Source organism: Sitophilus oryzae, unplaced genomic scaffold (genome assembly GCF_002938485.1).
Source record: "Sitophilus oryzae breed Bouriz unplaced genomic scaffold, Soryzae_2.0 scaffold_119_pilon_pilon, whole genome shotgun sequence".
Taxonomy (NCBI): Eukaryota; Metazoa; Arthropoda; class Insecta; order Coleoptera; family Curculionidae; genus Sitophilus; species Sitophilus oryzae.
Window position 1 is genome coordinate 2,134,371 of NW_022145837.1, and position 22,862 is coordinate 2,157,232.

At 30.6% G+C, this 22,862-nt stretch overlaps 1 protein-coding gene across 1 annotated transcript in view; it reads right to left on the minus strand.

Moving 5' to 3' along the window:
- Positions 1-12,922, minus strand: part of LOC115891899 (partitioning defective 3 homolog) — a 43,834-nt gene extending 30,912 nt beyond the window's left edge. Inside the window, 2 exon segments of the mRNA XM_030912498.1 lie at positions 8,554-8,824; positions 12,845-12,922. Of these exon segments, the coding sequence (XP_030768358.1) occupies positions 8,554-8,754 (201 nt within the window). The 5' untranslated portion in view covers positions 8,755-8,824; positions 12,845-12,922.
- Positions 12,923-22,862: the final 9,940 nt, after the last annotated feature.

Consider the following 22,862-nt stretch of genomic DNA (forward strand, 5'->3'; position numbering starts at 1 on the left):
GACAACGCGCGAATCACCCAAATGGGAGTCATGGTTGGTGGTTGGCCAATTGAGGCTAAAAATATTCCCCAACAAAGCTGAGTAAGTATGCAAAAATAATAGATTTTTAAAAGACGTTTAATAAAAATTTTGTAATATTATAACCATATTATTTTTTGCAAATTTACTTTATATACAGGGTGTCCCAGAAATAAGTGCAGTTATTTTAACTGGTAGTATAGAAAAAAAAATGTTGAAAATTTTATATTTTTCTTGACATTCTCCGGAAAATATTGAAAAACTTTTGAGTGCCGCCTGTTCCGTTTCCGGAAATTTGTTTATAGTGCTTCGAGAAAATGCAATGTTGCCCCCTCCTACGTTATCCCTTATACCACTATACTGTAAGCAAAACGAGAGTTTTGTGGTAAAACTAAATGATCCCGAATAGTTCTCTAGACGATTTAGACGATTTATAAGCTTTTACTTACTCAAGGTACTAATACAGTAGATCATACATTTATCTCAAAGCAAGTAATTGCTTCCCTGATTAACTCGACGTTCCTTATCATTATTTGTGGCGAGATAAGACAGAAATTCCTTCGTCAACGAGGAGTGGTACCTATCCACTAAGAACCGAGTAGTACCACACGCGTTAATCCGTTTTCTGGCACACCCAGAGTACCGAGATTCCTCGATAATGAACCATTTCGATTTTTTCCGTCGGGATTGGTAGGTACTTTCTCGAAGGTATTGTACCGTTGGAATTGTCTGAGTTTGTATTCAGATTAGGTCTTTGTCAATAATAATGCAGGCGTGGAACGGCTATTTAAAGTACTAACTACTCCTATTATTTATGAACATGAATATTAAAGGGAGAAATGTACAGGGTGGGTCAAATTCGACGCTTTTAAATGGAAACACCCTTTTCTATAGGAGATAGACGAAAACTAATATCGGTGTCTGGAGCTCAATTTTTATCAAAAATATGATGGTGAAAACCGTACAGCATATCTGTTACCGTTTAGGAGTTACAGGGTGTTTTTTAAAAATGTGCATTTTTGACAAATCGACAAACTTTTTTGCTATGGAAAATTTTGTATTTCTATGAAAACATTTCCAAAGCACCTTTTTACGTTGAATTTAATGGTATAAGTATAATTTTTTTAAAATTAATAATTTATGAGTTATCAACAGAAAAATTCATTTTTTATTTGGGACACCCTTTATATTTTTAATTAACCGAAAAGAATTTAAAATTACCTTTCCAAAAATATAGCACACTTGATATTTTGTTATATTCCCCTTAGAAATACAGAATTTTTAAAGTTTGCCACTTTTAACTAGTAGGCTTTGGACTCCTTATTGATGATATGCCCTTAATGGAACTCGAAAACATATTTTTCCATCAAGAAGAGGCACCGTCTCAGAACGCTGAAGTTATCAGCAAATTTTTGCAGCCAATTTCAAGAATAATTGAATTGCTAACCAAGATCCCAGCCGTTGGCCGGCGAGGCCACCTAAGTTAGTGCCCATGGATTTAATCCTATGGATATATTTGCGGAAGAATAAAGGTTCCTTATTCTTCCGTATAATTTTGACAAGAATTAGAAATACTTAGCAGTTATGAGAGGGTATCTTTCACCTCCACTGAGTTAATGAATTCCGCTAGAAATGTTCAGAAACGGCCCCGTCTGTCCATAACAGAAGATGGTCGAACACCTGCAGCAAAATATCATGTCTTGGTTTGCTATTTATTTTTATTGTTATCAGATATAGTTTAAATGTGTTGATGTTGGTTAAATATATTTTAAATTGTTATAAAATTCTGCATCTCTCATAGCAAATATTATTTTCGTTTTAATTGATGCTCACAGCTATTTTTTTGCATTACAGCCGGTGCCATTCAAAGCCTACTTATTTAAAGCGGGCGAATTTTTGTATACTCTCTATCTCGAAGTGGAATCGAACAAAATATCAAGTGTGTTATATTTTTGGAAAGGTAATATTAAATTCCTTTCAATAAATTAAAGATATACAGGGTGTCTCATATAAAAAATCAAATTTTCTGTTGATAATTCTTAAATTATTAATTTAAAAAAAATTATACTTAAACAATTAAATTCTACGTAAAAAGGTGCTTTGGAAATGTTTTCATAAAAATACAACATTTTCCATAGCAAAAAAGTTACCCATCCTGTACAGGGTGTTTCAAAATCAGAACATTCCTACCAACGGCGGCTGGTGGAATTTCGAAGTTCAATTTCTGTGCCAGAAACGTTTTTGTACTAAAAACAATTTTTTTTCAAACAAAAAAGTCACAAAAGTATTCATTTTTGCGACGTGTGACAATACAGGGTGTCCTACTTAAGATGGATACAAGCCAATATCTTCATTATTTGTTGAGCAATCTTTTTCATTTTTGGCTGGAGGCTGTATGGCTATAAGACGTACATTTTGCCCAGGGTAAGAAATGCGATACCTCATAGACGTACGTTTTAATGGGGTTTTATATTTTTCGAGTCAAGAGTAAACTACCCTTAGGACAGTATTTATTTCAAATCTGATAAATTATATTGAATCCTCCTTGCATAAGATACTTAAGTTCTAATTTTGATAAATATTGATACAGGATGAGTCATTAAAATAAGACATTTTTATTTTTATTATTTTTTTTAAGCACTTACGACGCCACTGGATAAACAACTGGTGTATTATCAATAACCAATGATATCCAATTATCAATTACTTAATAATCGATTTAAGTTTGGTCGAAGATGTTGACTTTTAGTTGTTTTATAAATCTTTGTTAAGAGCATATTTTTCAAAGTTAATAGTGATTGTTTTAAATAACTATTTGGATTTTGTAAAATATTCCTGAATAAAACGAATAAAAATCATACTTTAGATTCCATTGAAAACTGGGTTTTTAAGTTATTTTGTAACTCATTTTATTCATTTGTATTAGCAAATTTAAAAAACAATTTTTTAAAGTAAACTAAATAAATTGAAAATATTTAGTTTTTTTGTATCGTATCTTAATTATTATGGAAACTATCTGAAAACTTAAATCGATTATTAATTGATAATTGGTTATAATTAATTATTGATAATAAACCAGTTGTTTATCCAGTGGCGTCGTAAGTATTTAAAAAAATAATAAAAATAAAAATGTCTTATTTTAATAACACACCCTGTATCAATATTTATAAAAATTAGAACTTAAGTATCTTGGGTAAGGAGGATTCAATATAATTTATCAGATTTGAAATAAATCCTGTCCTAAGGGTAGTTTACTCTTGACTCGAAAAATATCAAACCCCATTAAAACGTACGTCTATGAGGTATCGCATTTCTTACCCTGGGCAAAATGTACGTCTTATAGCCATACAGCCTCCTGCCAAAAATGCAACAAATCGCTCAACAAACAACCAAGATATTGGCTTGTATCCATCTTAAGTGGGACACCCTGTATATAAATAACAATGTTTAAAAATTTTCGATATACGTAATATGACAAAAATTATTAAAAAATTAAAAACAAAATTGATTTTTAATTTTAAAAATAAATTTTGTTTTTTTGTCTGTTGGTGGTAAACACAAATAAAAAAACGCAATTTTTTCCGGTTAGGTTTTAATAAATTCAAATTGGAAATTTTTAAGTATTTTATTAGCTAGAAACTCAGAAATCAATTAAATTACCCCATTGATTAGTTAAATTAAAAGGTATTTTCTAAAACTATTAAATCAATTAAAATATTCCATTTTAACCTCATTTGATACGGCGGGCAACCGCTTGGTCTATTAGATACCATTAGCACAAAATTATTCTGTGCTAATAGCCTGCATTTTGTAGACTTGTTTTTTTTTAATTTCTGCATAATAAACTAATGGATTTCCATACACGAACAGGTCTGTATTGAAATATACAGGGGGTCAAAAATTAGTGTATCTAATTTTTGTGTGTGTGTGATTCTATAGATAAATAACATCAGACAAACAAATTAGAATAAAAAATGGCCCGAAGAAAAGATAGAAATTCCTCCTCCAAACTTTTTTTTGCGTATATTCACTCAATACTCACGTGATTGAACTCATATTTCTCATCGGGGATCTCTAATATACTCTCACATTTCGAAACGCATGCTTTCCTCAATTTCGAAAACCTCTTCAGTGATTTCCCACCCCCACTCAAACTGTACTTCATTGGAGAGCAGAACAAGTCTCTAATCCGCACCATCTTATATAAATTACGCTACTACACTGGGTACTTAACAAGTTAAACTGATTTTTTAGGGTATAGTACCCTCATTTCTCGCGTTACTCTGAAGATTCTTGCGGCACTGCGTTTGCTATGAGGGTCTATTTAAAACGCCCTAGGACGCTGTAATAGGCTTAAGAAGGATTTAGAACGTCCGCACCAATCGATGGTTAGGATTAGGATAGCCTTGAACTTGTAGATTTTATTCTTAGATCATTAGATAATATAGATATAGATAACATAGTTGGCAATACTGTGTTACAGGTTTTTACGTTTAGTGATTGGTGATTGGTACAGATGCTATAACAAATTATCGAAATTCTTTTAGCAAAAAATGACAATTCATTGAGATCAATTTTTATACCTATTCTTTATCTTTAAAAAAATACTACATAATGTTTACTGTAATTAATAAACTAATATAAACTTGTCAAAAGATGATGATTTTTTAAAATTATTATTTTTAACACTAAAACTATATACATTGACTATGGAGTACGATTTCAGCCACAGTCAATGTAGATAGTTCTAGTGTTAAGAATAATAATTTTAAAAAATATGTGGTCATCTTTTGACAGGTTTATATTAATTTATTAATTGTAGTAAACATTATGTGGTGTTTGGTTAGGTTGTGAATATTTTATATGTAATTTTTTGGATTATATTCGACACTATTTTTTTCATATTCACACAACACTGATGAAGGCTATGTTAGCCGAAACGGTTTTTTTAAACCCAAAAAAAAAATAATGAAAAACCAAATGAAAACTTAAACAGCGTTTTTCCCGAACCTAAATGCCAAGAAAATAAAAAATTTTAGAATAATTTTACATATAAAATGACAGCGATCTTTATTTCATAGCCATCGCTGACGCCTTTTTTTCTATGATATTGTATTATTTGCAGATATAAAACATTGCAAAATATACATATAAATTTTGTGAATGCAAATAATAATACATCGCTATTAGTAGATATTGAATGTTTTTTTATTAAATTAGATCGATCTTCAAACCCTAAAGTTTAAAACATATTTTACATTATCTTATGTACCTATTCATTATTTGTATATTGTAAAATATTTGCTGCATTTGTATGGTTCATAGTTTATTTGCCAAATATTTATTACTATAAATACCTATATATATATATATATATATATATATATATATATATATATATATATATATATATATATATATATATATATATATATATATTGTATTTATTAACTGTATATTATGTATATTTCATGTAAACTATATCATTTTTAAAATACAAACCAAAAATACGAGGAATAATTATGTTTTCCATGTATTCTAAAACATATTTATTAATCCGTAGTATCTAACTAGCGTGACGTCATAAATCTCGCTCCGAGGCTGTTCTATTAGAGACGGCACTGATTTGGTATTTAGAAATGTCAAAAGCTGATGACATTTTACTTTTGACAATTATAACATTTCGTGTTGATTTTTGCAAGAAGAGGAAGAATTGTCACTTGTTTTATTATTTTCCTTTTCTATTTCACGAAAGTAAAAAGAATTACCTATCTGATTCGTTCAGGCACTCAATTTAAAAAATATCAGTAACTTTTTTCACAGAGTTGGTAAAAAATAACGGTCAAAATTCAAAGTTATTCATTTTATAGACTAAAGTATGTTTTCTGGACTTAAAATTTAAATTGTCTTAGTAGTAAGCTTATACAAAAAAGAAAAACGCACCATTGATCAAGGCAGTGTCAAAAACAAAGACGACCAGATGATCGAATGCCTGATATGAATAATATATGTTTTTAGTTTGCAAATTCTCACACAATGATTTTCCAGACTTTCACACTTTACATAAAATTAATTACCATATAAAATCAACAAAAAAAAAGAGAAAATATAAACACATAAAAGACGAACTAACTCACAAAAAAGTATGTATTGGTGCTGATGGACTGGGGCCGGATAAGGTATGGGCCCTAGTATCAAAAATTACGACTATTATCACATTTTTGGAATTCCCATAAAATCCTAGACCTTTTCGTGTCCTGTAGGCCTTTAAATTACTATACACAGATGGGTCTAGATGAAGAGAAAAAGTAAATATCTGAACTACCTGCGATTTTACATCGATCACCAAAAATTTCTTGGGCATACTCAAAATTGTGGGAGTTTCTAGTGATCCCCACACAAATAGGTAAACTTAAAGAAACTTGAATTAATTTTTTAATATCTGTTTAAAAAAAAATTGTGCAGTGATTAATATTTAGACTACGTCACTGTAACTACCATTACGAAGTAGCCCCGCCTATGTGTTTATATTGCATTTTTTCCTTCATTTCCATTGGTTTGCGTATACGGTTCACCTTTGAAGGTTGCAAGGAATGCCGTTTTACGCTTATACAAGCGGGCGTATAGCAATAAAACATACTTTTACCGATGCAAATTATTGCGGGCCGATACACAGCTGATCGCTGGTCAGTTCAACTGACCTCCATATCTATTTAGAACAATATATCCAATTGCATAAATCATGTTTTTTTTTAGAAAAATCCTTCAAGTATAAATGCCTGTCTACACGTATCGTTTTTCCACGACAGTTTACTTGAAACTAAATAAATTTAATAAAAATATAAACTGGTCCCTTTTGGTGAAAAATACCATCTAAATCTGTTTGATTCTTTGAGTCTATTATCGTTGAAAAAAAATCATTAACAAAAGAATCATAATAAATGTGGGAACGCCTTTGTACCCTACAGGAAATAGACCTGTTACCATTTCCTGTTGAATATTCTAACGTCTTCAAATTTTAAACATTTTGCTACTTGGGAGATGAGAATGGAAGGGAAAAATAAAGATATAGCTAATGAAATTTTTAATTTTAAAGCTAATCTGGATATAGTAGAGGTAAAAAAAACAATAAAAATGCAACAACCATATTTACGTAAATGTTATTACGAAGTACAATATGTCTCTAATAATAATTATGTTAGGTAAGAGTTCTTTTTTTGCAGAACGCTATTGTTTTATAAAGTGTTATTAAGATTATCTGTATTCTCATTCTCTGTCTGTAGAACATGTAAAAAAATGAAAGCGCTTGAGACTTCCACGGTATTATTTATTTATTTTAGAAAATAGGTCTCAAAGAATTATTTTTTTTTAGCTCCGACTACACATAACGCTTTGCCTGTCAGTCTTACCGGTTCAAAAAATTATATGGATATATTAGATACAGCATTTTTAAGAGTCCATTTCACTAGTCCAAAAAAGTAGCAAAATAAGCCTTCGGCATTTAACGTTTTATGTAAAACTGGCTAGGTATTTTTACACAAATTAAGAAGGAAATTAAAGATAAAGGATTATACTATATCCGTATTGTAGCACATTTTTAGACAACTTCTTTGTTTTTAAGATTTTGATGGTCAAACATCATCAACATATTCTTTATGTTTGGACTAAATTTTCTCGAAAATATCGACAAAATTTAAAATTCCATTACAATACGGAAATAGATTGGAGTTTTGTGATTACAATGATATATAATTTATACGGTTTTGTAACAAATTGCTCGCTATTTTATGGCAAATGCTGAAGCTCTGCAACCCTAAATCAAGCCTTAATCAAAGCACGTGTGTTTGGAATTTTGGGTGTGGCTTAACACGACAGGATCGGGCTAAGCTTAAACATCAAAGCATGTTTTACAAAATAATGTAACCCTCTTTTTTCACGCGTCTTGTTTAGTATTTTTATTATTTTTTGTTCTTTTCTCTTTACTGTCGTTTTATTTTTATTTTTTGTCGCTTTAGCATAGATTTCTTTTACAGGGTATCTCCTAAATAAGAAGTATTTTAACTAGTAGTGATCTCATAAACACGCCTATGAGATTTTTTTGCAAAAAAATTGAAAATTTTACTTTTTCTTAATATTTTATATCGGGGCAATGTTGCCACGTCCTACATTCTGTATATTTGCGTGTTTATAAATTCACAGTAATTTTATTACTCTACACAATAAATTACGAAAATTAATTTTAATTATATTAGCGGTATTACTAATAATTCTAGAAAAAAACGCACTGATGTACGTATTTTTTAACACGCAATCATAAATATTTTTACAGTTATTTATAATTAAACTGAAAGAATAAACCCTAAGAATTATTACAGAGATTCTCTTTAATCGCCATATTATGAAGTACCATACGATCGAAAAAATAAAGGCGTCAATTATTTCTTACTGAATTTAGTATATTTTGTCCCTTTTTAAAACGACACAATAATATTTGTTAACGCTGCTTGTAAGAAATAAAAAATGTATTGCTCTCACCTTTTTTTGGTCATTTTCGTTGTTAGGTTTCACCAGACCGGTCCTAGTGATGGATATCCTGGTAGTTGATCCACCCGGTACATTTCTTTGCAGTTTTTCCACATTGTAAGTCTGTCTCCAACCGAACAGTTGCACTAGTTTTTCCGCTACGTCGGCACATTTAGGTCCACTGCCATTTATTAGTTGGCAACTATCGAACATTTCATATCACTCGAGTTTTTTTATTCGATTTTTAGAGCTTTCTATACTTTTTTGTGATTTTTCTATCTTTCTACTCAAAATACAGCATAAATTTACTAGAATTTTATACAGGGTGAGTCTTAAATAAGTGCAATTATTTTAGTTCATTTTTTTATAGTTGAATTAAAGCTAATAATATTTATTTTAAAGCAAACGGTAAAAACAGAAGCACATAGGGAACCAGAACTTTATACATGTCTGATATGAACAAAAATCATTAAATCTCGGGTTAATTTCTAATAAACCGTTAAAAATTCGTTACAGAACAGTAATTAAAACCTTAATTAATTTAATATAATTGATAATTACGGCCAGATGAACAGCGTAGATTGCGGATCGCAAATATCGCCTGTTCTGATTACAAATTATCTATCATGTTTGATTAAAGCTACAGGTGGATGCACATTGGTGCTTTCTACACTACCGATAAATTTGCCTTTAATTAATTTAATTATCTTTTATCTAATATCATGAATATACAGGAAAAAAATACGAAAAATTGCAAGAAACGAGTTATTTCATTAAATGTTGTTCTCACACATAGTAGGGAGTTCAAAACATGCACTGTCGAATTTTAGACAATGATTCGTTATCAAAAAATATGAAAAAAAGTGGACCCGAAATGCATAGTTTTAAAAATACAGAATATTAAAATATAAAAAATAGTTTCAAAAATATTTTCTTAAAAGTTAGTCAAATGCGAGTCGGACTCGCGCACGAAGGTTTCGGTACCATTCATTATCTATACAACACTAGACATTATATTATTATTATTATAAACGTTTTTTCCGATTTAGCTGAAAATTTGAATGCGCGTATAAGTAATTTAAAAAAAATAAGAAACATTACTAAAAATTGTATTAATCAATAATAAATATGTAAAAAGTAAAAATAAATATGTAAAAATTAAAAAAAAACTATTAAAAAAAAGTCGCCTTGGCTAGGATTCGAACCTGCCATACTACGGCTCCAACGTCATAGCAGCGTAAAGTCCTAACGCTTTAACCACGCGGCCATCGAGGACTTGAAAGATTCTATGTAAAATTCTTACTTAAAAGATAATGTTTAGTGAAAGTACTTTTTTATTTATAAACATTTATTTAATTCTGTTTTTAGTATGTATTTGTTCTTCTAGCGGCAACATAGATACATTATCTGTAAAAATTTCAACTGTCTAGCTATAACGGTTCATAAGATAGACCTTTGTGACAGACGGGCGGACAGACGGACAGCGAAGTCTTATAGTAATAGGGTTCCCGTTTTTAACCTTTGGATACGGAGCCCTAAAAAGTGGACCCGAAATGCATTGTTTTAAAGATACAGAATATTAAAATATAAAAAAAAACAGTTTCAAAAATGTTTTCTTAAAGTTTTAATAGTCTAAAAAAGAGTTGGTTGTTTAATATTAAAACCACAAAAACGAATAATCGTTAAAGACTTAAAATCCTTATGAGAGTCATATTTTTATTATTAGTTGCAGTGAAATATAATATTATAGGATGTACACCTGACAGTCCGGATCTATGGCCAAGTGAATCCGGCCATTTTCACCGGAAGAAACAAGAACAGAGAAAGAAATTACAGACGTGGCACGGTAAAAATAAAAAGAGAAACACTATACAGGGTGACTTTTTATAACATTTGTATGCGTTTGTAAGCATTGTACCATACAATCAAAAAAACGGCGTCAAAGACTGCTGCGGAATGACGATTGATGACAATTTACTCGGCCCTTACTCTTTTTTTAATGACACTTACTGCCTTAAGAAACTAGTAATTTAGTGTTAATTTTTGAAAAGTTTTATGTCAATTTTTAGTAAATAACGTCTATAGAATTAACCTCGCAAAAATTATCATTGAATGTCATTCCCCAGCCTTCTTAGACACCTTTTTTTAAGTAAATAACGTCTAGAGATTGACCTCGCCAAAATTATCATTGAATGTCGTTCCCCAGCCTTCTTTGTCACCTTTTTTTTCGCTCATACGGTATTAACCGCAGTAAATAACGTCTGGAGATTGACCTCGCCAAAATTATCATTGAATGTTGTTCCTCAGCCTTCTTTGACACCTTTTTTTTTTCGCTCATACGGTATAAACTACGTTATTAACCGTATAAAATCTGCATTGTAATTTTTTAAACAGTTTTTATTATAATTGTTAATTTTTTTATTTACTTCAAAATTTTTTCAAAAAAAGATTCAAAAAAATTGTAGCAATAATATAAGCGCTATAGCAAATTATCTCCAATCGTTATCTATACATATTTAATTATAGATTGTTTTTTTTATTTTTCCTTCATTTGATGACTAACGTTTACAAACATGGATGACAGCTAATTTGGGAATTTTCTCTCTTAACTGATAATGAGAAAATATCATTAAAAAAATGTTGTTTACTCGTTTATTTAATTACTGTCAACTGTTAACAACAAATTAGTGTGTCGGAATATACTGTATGATCGTAAAAAACGGCTTTTTATCATCGCATATCATTTCAACAGCTACTATGGTGCTGTTTTTTTTGCAAAATAATTATCTAAATAATTAATTGTTTCAGAATAATTATAAAATAATCTAGACCTTTGTTATAGGTGCTTTTATCTTTTTTTTTATTACAAAGATATTAAAATTATTTATTAATATAACGTAGACTATGACGTACAACAATGGATAGACAACTATGTAGATTAAATTCTTTATTTTAATCCCGCGATACACACTATATTTAAAAATACCCGAGATTTGCGAAAAAAAAAGATACCGTTTGATCGAAAAAAAACGGCGTCAAATGGCAATCGATGATAATTTTGGTGAAGCCATTCTCTAGACATTTACTAAAAAATGACATAAAACTTATCAAAAATTGACGCTAATAATTATAGAAAGAATAAAAAAGAAAGAAATCGCCATTAAAAAATAAAGAAGAATACAGGACAAGTAAATTACGTTCAGAGCTTGACCTCACCAAAATTATCGATTGTTATTTCCCAGCCCACTTTGACGCCGTTTTATTTTCGATCGTGTGTTAGATTTCAATTTTATTTTTTACTGAAAAACTTTTAAACCATTATTTCATTGTGTTTTTTACTTTAAAAAACATCTTGGTGAGTATATAATATACAGGGTGTTTTTGAATAAATGGCCGATATTTCTCAGGACGATTTTTCAAGAATTTTTAAGGTAAAAAGTTCATATAAACATGTGTTCTAAAATGCTTCGTTTTCGTTATACAGGGTGTCAACAAAAATAAGAAAAAATCGTTTTTTCGTAATATCTTTGCAGCCACTTTCACCCTTAAGTGGCATTTTTCCATTAAAAATATTTTCTCAAATTTTCACCAGTGGCGTACGTACAAAATTTTTTTGAGCAATTTTGCCATGCATTAAAATGGTTTTTAATTTGTTACGCGAAAACCGTGCGTCTGACAAAAAAAAAACACGAGACATAATTTGTTCTAAAATGAATGAGGATTCTAAAAACAATTTTTATTTTAAGAAAAATCGTCGCGTACCTATTTTTTAATCAAAAACATTCAGTCGATACCTCTTACGAACGCCACTGGTGAAAATTTTAGAAAAATTTTTTCATCAAAAAATGCTTCTTAATTGTGAAAAAAACGTGTACCAAATTTTATAAAAATATCTGGAGTGGCTACGAAGATATTACGAAAATACGTTTTTTTTCTTTAAAATTTTGACACCCTGTATCTACAAAACCAAGCATTTTAGAACAAATGTTTATATGAACTTTTTACTTTTAAAAACTTGAAAAATCACCCTGTATAAAACCGAATAATGCAAGAAACAAGAAAACAGTTGGTCTGGTACGTAATTATGCCAAACACAAAACATTCCAATTGCACAAACACTAAATTTTACATTCTAGCGACCTTGTTTAGCTCAAATTTACATTATTTTGCAATCTTTCGATATATGTATAATACGCCCAGACTAAATCCTAGCTCCAAAAACACCACATAAAACACTTTTTTTGCACTAAAATAATGCAATTAGGCAATATATTCATTCGTATCCACGTACAAATCTAGTTACCTGGGCTACCTGCGATCGCGTAATGTTTAAACAAACGAACGTCGGCGGCGCGCGGTTTCCGAACAACTGACAATCGCCCGGTCAGGTGATTGGTGCGATAGAAGCGCGAAAATGTGAAATCTTTCCCCGGCCGACTAGATGGAGAAGGGACGATGATATGATGGTAAATATCTTAATTAAATATAATAAAACCGTTATGATCGGATGAATTTATAATCGAGTCGGTCTTGGGGAACAATATTCGTCTAAAGCGTAAGTCTACACGTAACATTTTACGTGCCAGTTTTTCGTGTATTTATCAAAATTCTGTGAAAGTGAATCAAGTTATTCATTATTTTTTTATTTAACGCGTATAAAACTATTTGTTACACGTAAAAAACTATTTTTACGCGTAAAAAACTATTTGTTAAACGTAAAAAACTATTTTTTACGCGTAAAAAAATGGCTTTTTAGTTTTTTACTTTTTCAACATTTCAAACTATGTACATTATTTCAAACATGTTCTTTAAATCCTACAATTCCACTTCAAATATGCGCACATAGTGCACACAATTTTTGTTTTCATCATATGTCTTTTCATTTACACAGAAGGTTTTTCTTGAACATTTTGACTGAACAGGTAAGACCGACAGGTAAAACGTTAAGTGTGGACCAGGCGTTATGATTTAACAAGCAATCACCTCCTGATTTTTTCGCGCTTATTCATTTACACCCTATATTTTATAATGCGACCATCATTAAAAAAATAAAATTCTGTATAGTAGTATTGAATATTTTTATATTACAACCACATATGTAATGCTGACATCAACAAAAATAAACAAGAAGATTAACAATAATAATTGAAAATTTTAATACATTTATTTGTTGAAGGTAAAAATGCGAGATTTCTTTGGCTTAAAACTTAAAACCTACATTCTGGCGTTTTAAAAAAGCGACGAGTTTGTGATATTTTGATATGTCAGTCTTTTCCCTTAATTCTAGCATTGTCCGTATCATGCTGTACGTAGCCCAAAGAGTAGATTGCTTTTTCTGCCTTGCCACGTCGCTAAAATATGCCATCAAGACTGTCTCCGAAGCAATATTCTTAGCATTTCTTTCGACACACCATTTTTCGTATACTCTCAATGCTATTTCATATCGCCTCCTACTTTTCTCTGGAAGTAAACTGGCTTCTGCTCTTTTTGCAGCTTCTGTAAGTTCTGGTGGAGTGCCAATATTAAAGTAGTCTTATAAGAACTTTCCGACAACATTCTGGCTTTCTATGTTATATAAATCGCTGTACTTAAACTGCCGTTAATAGATATGACGTCGTCGATGTGACGCACTTGACGGCTTTTTAATGCTTTGGTTAAAATGCCGTCGAACGGTCGCGTACTAAAATGCCGTTAATCAATTTGTGTTCCGTTTTCCGTTGCCCTTTCGGTATGTTTTTTTTGTCGCGTTTGCACTATTATTGTAGTAACAATTTGTGCTAAGTGCTATAAGTTGATTTTAATTAAGGTGTACATCTGGATATTATCGGTTCAGGATGGAGTAAGTGTTTCAGTTAGTTTTCTGATTGTTAATTTATCTATAAACATTTTTAGGTTAGTTAGGTACCTAATTATTTTTCATGACTGAAATTAGCATGCTGAAAATTGGGGATAGGTTTAGCTCATTCGCTGACGCAAAGAAGCGATTGAGGAACTTGGTGAAAATACGTACACAACATTTTGGAAACGAGATGCCCGTACGATTGCAAGCAGTAAAATTGTGAGACCAATAGAAAGCTCTTTGATTTATTATCAACTTCTATATGCCTGTAATCCCGGTGGAAAGAAGTTTAAGGGCTGTGGGAAAAAAGTTCGACAGTCTTGGACATTTAAAGAAGATTGCCCAGTACACGTAAGATTCAAAGCATCGTCTGATGGAAAAGCACTCGAGGTAACATCGGTTCAAATGAAGCACAATCATGTCACTTCGAAGATAAGTTTACAGATTAGTTGACATATAGTATGCTCTTAGATTTCTTGCTTGAACAGTATTTTATTCATTAAAGATATATTTTGTAGGTTCTACATGCACGTAACCCTAGCCAAAGAAAACTTTCCAGTAACATGAAGGAAAGCGTCAAGGATTATTTGAATATGAAGGCCAATAGAAAAATGATACAGCAAAAAGTTGAAGAAAGTACTGGTAAAATTGTTACTTTACAAGATTTAACAAATATGAAGATATCCGATCAATCAAGAAAAGAAAACTTATGGCTGCTTAAATATACTTAAAGCTAAATACGGTAAACTAAAATATTCTATTATCGTCTTATTAGTCCCAATAACTACTCTGTTTTCAGGTGCCAATGTTGCTGTTTTGCGAGACGAAGACAATAATTTCAGAGGACTTTTCATTCAAAGTCCAACCATGGAAAGTACAATGAAGGCTTTTCCAGAATTTCTTGCAGTGGATGCTACATATAAATTATGATGATGCAGTTGTATTTGAAAGTAAAAATCAGTCTTCTGTGGAACACTCTGAGCTTTGTGACGAGACGGACCTTCAAGACAGAAACAATATGAGTGAAGCGCTCATATTAGATAATAGAAATACATCAACTCTTGGTCAGTCACCTGTGGAAGCACCTGAGTTTTGTAACGAGCTGGTTATAGAGGAGGAAATGACACGAGATGAAGCGCATCAACTTTCCTATATTAGTGATTCAGTTTTAAATGACGTCAACAAAACCAGTCCCATCAAATAGTTGAAGTCAATGATTTCGCTTTGACAAACGGTTCCAAGTTAATTTTATTCAGAATAAGCAATGACGGATTTTGGACAATATTACATTACAAATTATTAAGTAGCCTACTCTGCATTAACGATTAACGGCAATCTAGTACGCGACCGTTCGACGGTATTTTAACCAAAGCATTAAAAAGCCGTCCAGTGCGTCACATCAACGACGTCATACCTATTAACGGCATTTCAGTAGGCTACCGTTTAACGGCAGTTTAAGTACAGCCTATATGAATTCGAAAAAGCGAAGGAGAAATTCAAAACTGTCACTTAGTTGTTTGTTTTGCTGTTGAAGGTTTGCGCCATAACAACCACTGGTACCGGTAACTATAGATATGGAAATGCCAAAACAGAAAACGACAAATTTTCGCATATTTTTTTTTAAATAAAATACTGTCCCTAATTTTTAATTAATGATGTGGTTGTAAATAAAATAGTATACACAAACGTTGGAGGAAAGTTTTCATAATTGTCTCGAGATTTAGTTAATCTCTCGACAGTAATGAAACACTTCCATCCTCCCGGTATGTAATATACTATTAAATAAATCTAAATGAAATGGGTAAATACTGTATAATGCATTTTTAGATCATTTTCTTTGCTGTACCTAGGTAGAGTTGGAACAATATGATCCACTTTCATTTCATACACACTGAGTGCAGTGTGTTTTTTACGCTAGCAAAGTACCAGTGGTACTATCCAGGTCAGTTTAGATCGATATTTTCACCTGAATACCGCAAATAGACAAAGGCATTTCTATTTTTGAGAAAGAAAGAATATAGTGTAGTCATACTGTACTAGAAACCAATTTTATTACTGGATAGTTTTTTTTATTATATAGAATATTTTAATAATATAGTTAAAAACAAATACCGAGTAGCAAAAAAACCGGCGTTGGATAGTGATGTTGGTAGCGAATATTTCCATTCGAATTTTGCAGGAAATTTAAGAAATTTCCAAAATACTCGGTCCCAAAATCACGAATATTCGCAAAAATCCGAATTTTGCAAGAAATTTCTTTTCAAAATTCAAGACATTGAGCAAAAATTTAACGAAAGTGTGTCAAGTATGCCGATTCTTAAGTCAGAAGAAAAAGAATGCTTCTCCGCCTTACAAAATAAAAAAACCTATGGCTCTTGAAGCAATGCATTTTGCCGCGAATTTCTTGGACCCCTGTTTCCTGGGAGAGCACCTTAACAATGAAGAACACATAGCCGCTATGGAATTTATCAACAATATCACCAACAATCATCCTCAGTTTGTCAATAATAAGCCATTTTTACAGATGTAACAAATTATTGCGCCAAATCGGGTTTATGGGCTCTCGACTACGTTTGGATGTCAGTTAAAAATGTCGACTGTCTAAGTTGGTGGCAAGCAATGTGTGTAAGCACTGTCTTTACCAACGTCATCTGCAGCCACAGAGAGAAGTTTCAGTACATACAGTTTTATGCATACTAAAAAAAGGAATCACTTAACTGCACAAAGAGCCGGTAAAATAATGTTCGTAGCTCATAACAATAAATTATTACTACAAAAACAAAAAGTGGATATGGAGCATGATATTCAACAACATGAAATTCCTCCAGAACCACTAGAACTCGTGGAGGTAGAGGTCCATCCTTCAGAATCAGAACCAGATGATACATCAAATGTATCTGATTTGGAAATAGAAACTGACGAAGACAGTACTACTACTACTATAATACCCTATGAAGATGGGACCAGCTCGGCGCCTGATATTCCGGAATAGAATAATTCAGTTATTTGTGTTTTACGTTTTTTAAATTTATATTTCGTGCTTTTTGTTTTTTTTTTAAATTCATAGTCAGTTCGTGGTTTATGCACAAAATACAAATGTTACCAAATGACTTTTGTTATGGGTTATGTTTATGACTTTTATGGGTTATGTATTGTTTATTAAAAATATAACAACTAATATTATGTTTATTGTTTTTTTTTCCACTTACATGTTGGTATCAAATGTCTATCTAATTTATTTCTTTATTGTATCGACAAAAAATATGTAAAATTGTAAAATTTCCTAATATTTCATAAATTTCCGAAAGTTTCCGAAAGTTTCAGAAATTTCCTGCAACAATCAAAAATTTCTGAAATATTAACATCACTAGCGTTGGAAACATTGAAAATCTCGTGCAAATTTTGAACTAATAATACCGTAATCAAACATTACGAATAATACCGTATGATCGAAAAAAAAAATGGCGTCCAGTTGGCTTGGAAATGACGATTGATGACATTCCCCACATAATTTTACATATAAAATGACAGCGACCTTCATTTCATAGCCATCGCTGACGCTGTTTTTATTATCAGACGATATAAACAGACAAGCATTACTATATTACTATACAAAATTATGAGGTTGATGAGGCTCGAATTTGGGTCACCCTGTACACTTTACGTTATTTTATCTAATACTAAAAGTAATAGTTAAGTTAAAATAAATAGAAACCAGGCACTCAGGAGTGCACTAAAACAAAAATGTAGTGGCAACATTGTCAGCTGGTTGACTTTTACTTTATTTAATAATTCCGCAACTAGGTACTTCATTAAAAATAATTGTCATTTTCAAATTTTCTCTCAATACTGTACGCTTTCACTATACAATATAGGAAAATATGGAAAATTAAAATTATTAAAATCGGGATATTTATATGTATTTTTGACATTATTAATCAAAATATTTTAGAATCATTACATATTAGCCTTGTATATGTATAATATATAAATAAGGATATTTGTAATATACAGGCCTTATACAGGGAAACATTTTTTGTCCATTATTATAGGTTTTAAAAAGAAATTACGATTTTACTCGGCGCATTCACCATTTTGTCGAGAATTCTATTTATTTCAATGAATCAATGAAGTTTTTAAAATAAAATATATTTTTTTAATTTCAAATAAAATTATATCTGTATATTAATTTTAATAGTAGAAGTATAAGTCACAGACCAACTTATAAGTGTTTAAAAATGATAATCTACATCAGAAAATTAAATTAAATATTCTACCCTGGCGCATTCGCCAAATCTGTCGATGTAATTTGTGTTGCATAACAACACGGAGAAAAATTATATTTATTACAATATGTAAATTAAATAACTTCTTACTGCTTAATGTTATTATGTAATCTCAAACAACAAAGCTTGCAATAATAAAAAATAACTTTTAAAATTGTTTTAGTATTTTAAATTCTTTTATATCAATAATTTCTCGCAGTACGAGTACAAAATAAAACTAAAAATATACTAATTGGCGTCCTATATTTATTATCAGTAATTTTATCAGTACAGATTAACTGAAAACGCAAAAAAATTAAATTAGGTGGGTCAAGTGTACACATTAACGCAATATGAGTCAATTTTAGTTTAATATTAAGTACTTTAGACTTAAATTATATAAAAATAAATTTTTAAAATTAGAAAAAATAACAATATGCATTATTTTTTTTATACGCATCATAGGAAACCCGACACAGTATATTTTAAATGTATCAGGTGATTACATGGATAGAAAAAAAATAGATAGAAGTTTATTTTTAAAGAAACATGATATTTTTAATATGCCACCTACTTTTAAAATCAATACATAGATAGCTGTGTCTACAGTATGTCCCCGGATTGTCTTTGTTTTTATTATTGACATTTTCAGAAAAATGCATTCCTCATACAAAATTTTGCTTATTCTAAAATGGTTAATCCCGTTTATACTTTTCCAAATTTCCATACCTTTTTAGAGAAAATTGAAAAATATTTATTTATTTATTTATTTTATTTATTTATTCTACAACACTCTACAGCTTACGCCAATTACAGAGTGGGTTACACACAAAAAAAATCAATACAAAATAATTAAATTAAACAAAAATAACAACAATGAGAAAAAAATACATATCAATGAAAAAAACAACAACAATATAAACCAAGAAAAACCACTAAACTGAACTCACAACCGAAACCAAACTGCAGCTGAAAATATCAAAATTACACTGATATAAATTATATGCATCCTGCATACGTTTCAATGGCGAATATTTACTTACATTTGTGCGCGAGGAGGCCACATAAAATGTAAAGCTATACCGAGAGCTACGTGGGACCAGAAAATTGATTTGACTGAGAACATCCGGACTATCAATTTCATTATGTAATAACTTGTATAAAAATTTCAGCTCTGAATTTGTCCGTCGAACCTCCAAGGAATCTAGAGAATGTTTCTGCAATAAAGAGCTGTGACAGCAGCCAATTTGCGGGTAAACCCCATCAGTTCTTAAACTCAGATATTTCAGAAAACGACGCTGTACCTGCTCGAGAGCATTAATATGTGCCGCATAAAACGGCGACCATACAATTGATGCATACTCTAGCTTTGATCTTACAAAAGCATAATAGAGTAGTTTTAATGTGTTACTATTGCTAAAATCTCTAGTATTACGCACAATAAATCCCAAGGCCTTAAACGAAGATTGAACGACTTCAGATATATGCTGAACGAAAGATAGTTTACTGTCAAATGTGACACCCAAATCTTTAAAAACAGATACTCTACCTATCATCGTATCACCGATAGAATAATTATAAATTTGTGTTTCCGATTTCAAGGTATAAGACATGACTTTACATTTTTCAACGTTCAATGGTAAGTTATTATATGAACACCATGCAACTAATCGATCAACACACCTCTGAAGCCGTTCACAGTCATGAGGCGAATCAATGCGGGAAAATATCTTCATGTCGTCTGCAGACAGTAAGACACTTAAATCAATTATATCAGTGACACCGTTTATAAAAATGTTAAACAATAACGGTCCCAAAATAGACCCCTGGGGTACACCCGAAGTAGCGCACAGTTCGACCGAATTCTGGCCACAATACTCCACCCTCAACAATCTGTTTTTTAAATAGGACTCAAACAACATTAATAAGTTAGCTGAAAACCCAATCCGATCCAGATGGTAAAGAAGGATCCCATGGTCAAGTCGGTCAAACGCTTTAGAAAAATCAGTATACACAACGTCGACCTGACTCTTTGTATCAATAGAGTCAGCATATTGGTATAATCATATGATATATGGTCGAATTTTTTAAATCCTAAATATCAAAACGCGTTTCTATGGTAATAGAAACATTTTTATTTATAGCACAAAACATCCTCCTTTAGAACTTTTTCTTTAATGGCCATGATGGCCATAAGCGGAAGTAAAAGACCAATCGCCCGAACAAACATTAGAGGCGCCACCGGTCATCAAATGGTATAAAAATTGCGAAAATTTAATCATCTAATTTTGACACAAGGGGTCGCGCTTAACTTTTTCAATTTTAATTCAATATTCATTGTTTTCAAACTATATTATTAGACTTTGTTGTATTTTGTGAATGTATAAATGTTTTCTTAGTATAAACTTGCATTATAGCAATTTAAATTATATTACATACATATTTAAGATTCAAATATTATGACATATATGTCAGTTGCCGTCTAAAATGTCATCTTGATAACAAAAAGTTAGTTATTGTCAAAAGTAGTTAAAATCATGTTAAAATATTAAAATTTACAAGTTATAATTAGATATTTTATATTATTTCAACAACAAACACATAATAGTACAGCGTAATGTTGATATGCAGGTCCAAAACAAAAAGTGCCGTTATATTTTTCAGTTTTCGTTGTCAGCCGCGGAAATTTCAGTGATTTTAGTGTTGTCGGATATTTTTATTTGTGAAATAGAAATATTGCGTTTGGATTGCAAAACTAAAAGTGGAAGTTTTATTGCAATGAAAGTAAGCGTTTGTCTATTTTATATTTTACTTTTTTCATACCGACGACAAATATACATATATTGAAATTTTATAATTCGTTTTATTTAAAAAATGTTAGAAAACAAGCTTGAAATCCTGTAATTGACATAATTGTTATGTAATATATTCCATTTAAATGTAATATATTACTTTACAATTAAAAAAATGTAAATCTAAAAAATATATTAAAAATATATACAGGCATTAATTGAAATTTTTTGTGTACGAACAAACACGAGAGGCGCTTTATTATTTACTTTGATTTCTTAACACGACAGACGAAGTTCTAAAGAGGGATGTTTTGTGATTTATAGTTCGTTTATTTCATTAAAAAACTGTTTATATAATATTTGTTAAAGGGAAAAAATTAATATGATTCCAGTATTCAAACTACATTAATTGACTGTTTGCGTTGACTGTAATAATTGCTCCAAATACTAAAAAACTGAATTTTGTGTGTGTGTTAAACAGTTATTTATAACAGTTTTATAACAATTCATTTTCATAACTTATTACTGTATTGATTTCTGATTCAAATCCTCATTTATTTAGAATAATTTATTAACTAACACAGTTAAGTACCTATGTAACTAATTAATATTTGGGCGGAAATATTAGTGGTACATAATATAATATATGGTATACTCTTTATAAAGATTTAAATAGTTTTATTTTTGTATTATTTTTATTATTGCAACACAATAACTGATCAATAAACAAACTTCAGTAAATATTTAGTATTAAAAACTTTGATACCCTTGAAGAAATGAAGCCTTAAAATTTTTACTGCAATTTCACAAAACTGCAAATATTTCAAAAACGGTCAGGTTTAAGTATGATAAACCTTAATCAAATTAACCTTTATTTTAATCGTAGAAACTAAAAATGTAATAATATACACGGTGTTCCATTTAAAAAAATACAACTTTGATATTTTTTATTTATTTGGGACACTCTGTATCTTTCTATGTATATGCGAATTCTCAAGTAATTATTATACGTCTTGCTTATTGTATGACCGATACAACATTTCTTTCAATTATTCCGATGTCGTAAGAGACAGGTGGGTGAAAATAATGAAAAAAGAGAAAGAAGTTATATCTCTATCACCTACACTCTTTGGCCAACCACCCAGTGGTTTTTTTTTGTGCGAAACTGAACAAAACTAAGGTCATTCAGAATCTGCAAACGGCCTCGAAACGCGAACGTTTTTTTTTGTTAATAATAATCGACAATTGTTAATGCTTTGACGGATAAACAATAATAATGTAGATTTAATTTAGCTTTAGATTTGCTGTGAACGGTACTTTTAGTCCGATTACTTTCATACAGGGTATCCCAGAAATAAGTGCAAGTATTTAAAAAAAATAACAGTCGTGAGTTTTTTTTGGGAAAAAAAATGTTGAAAATTTTAT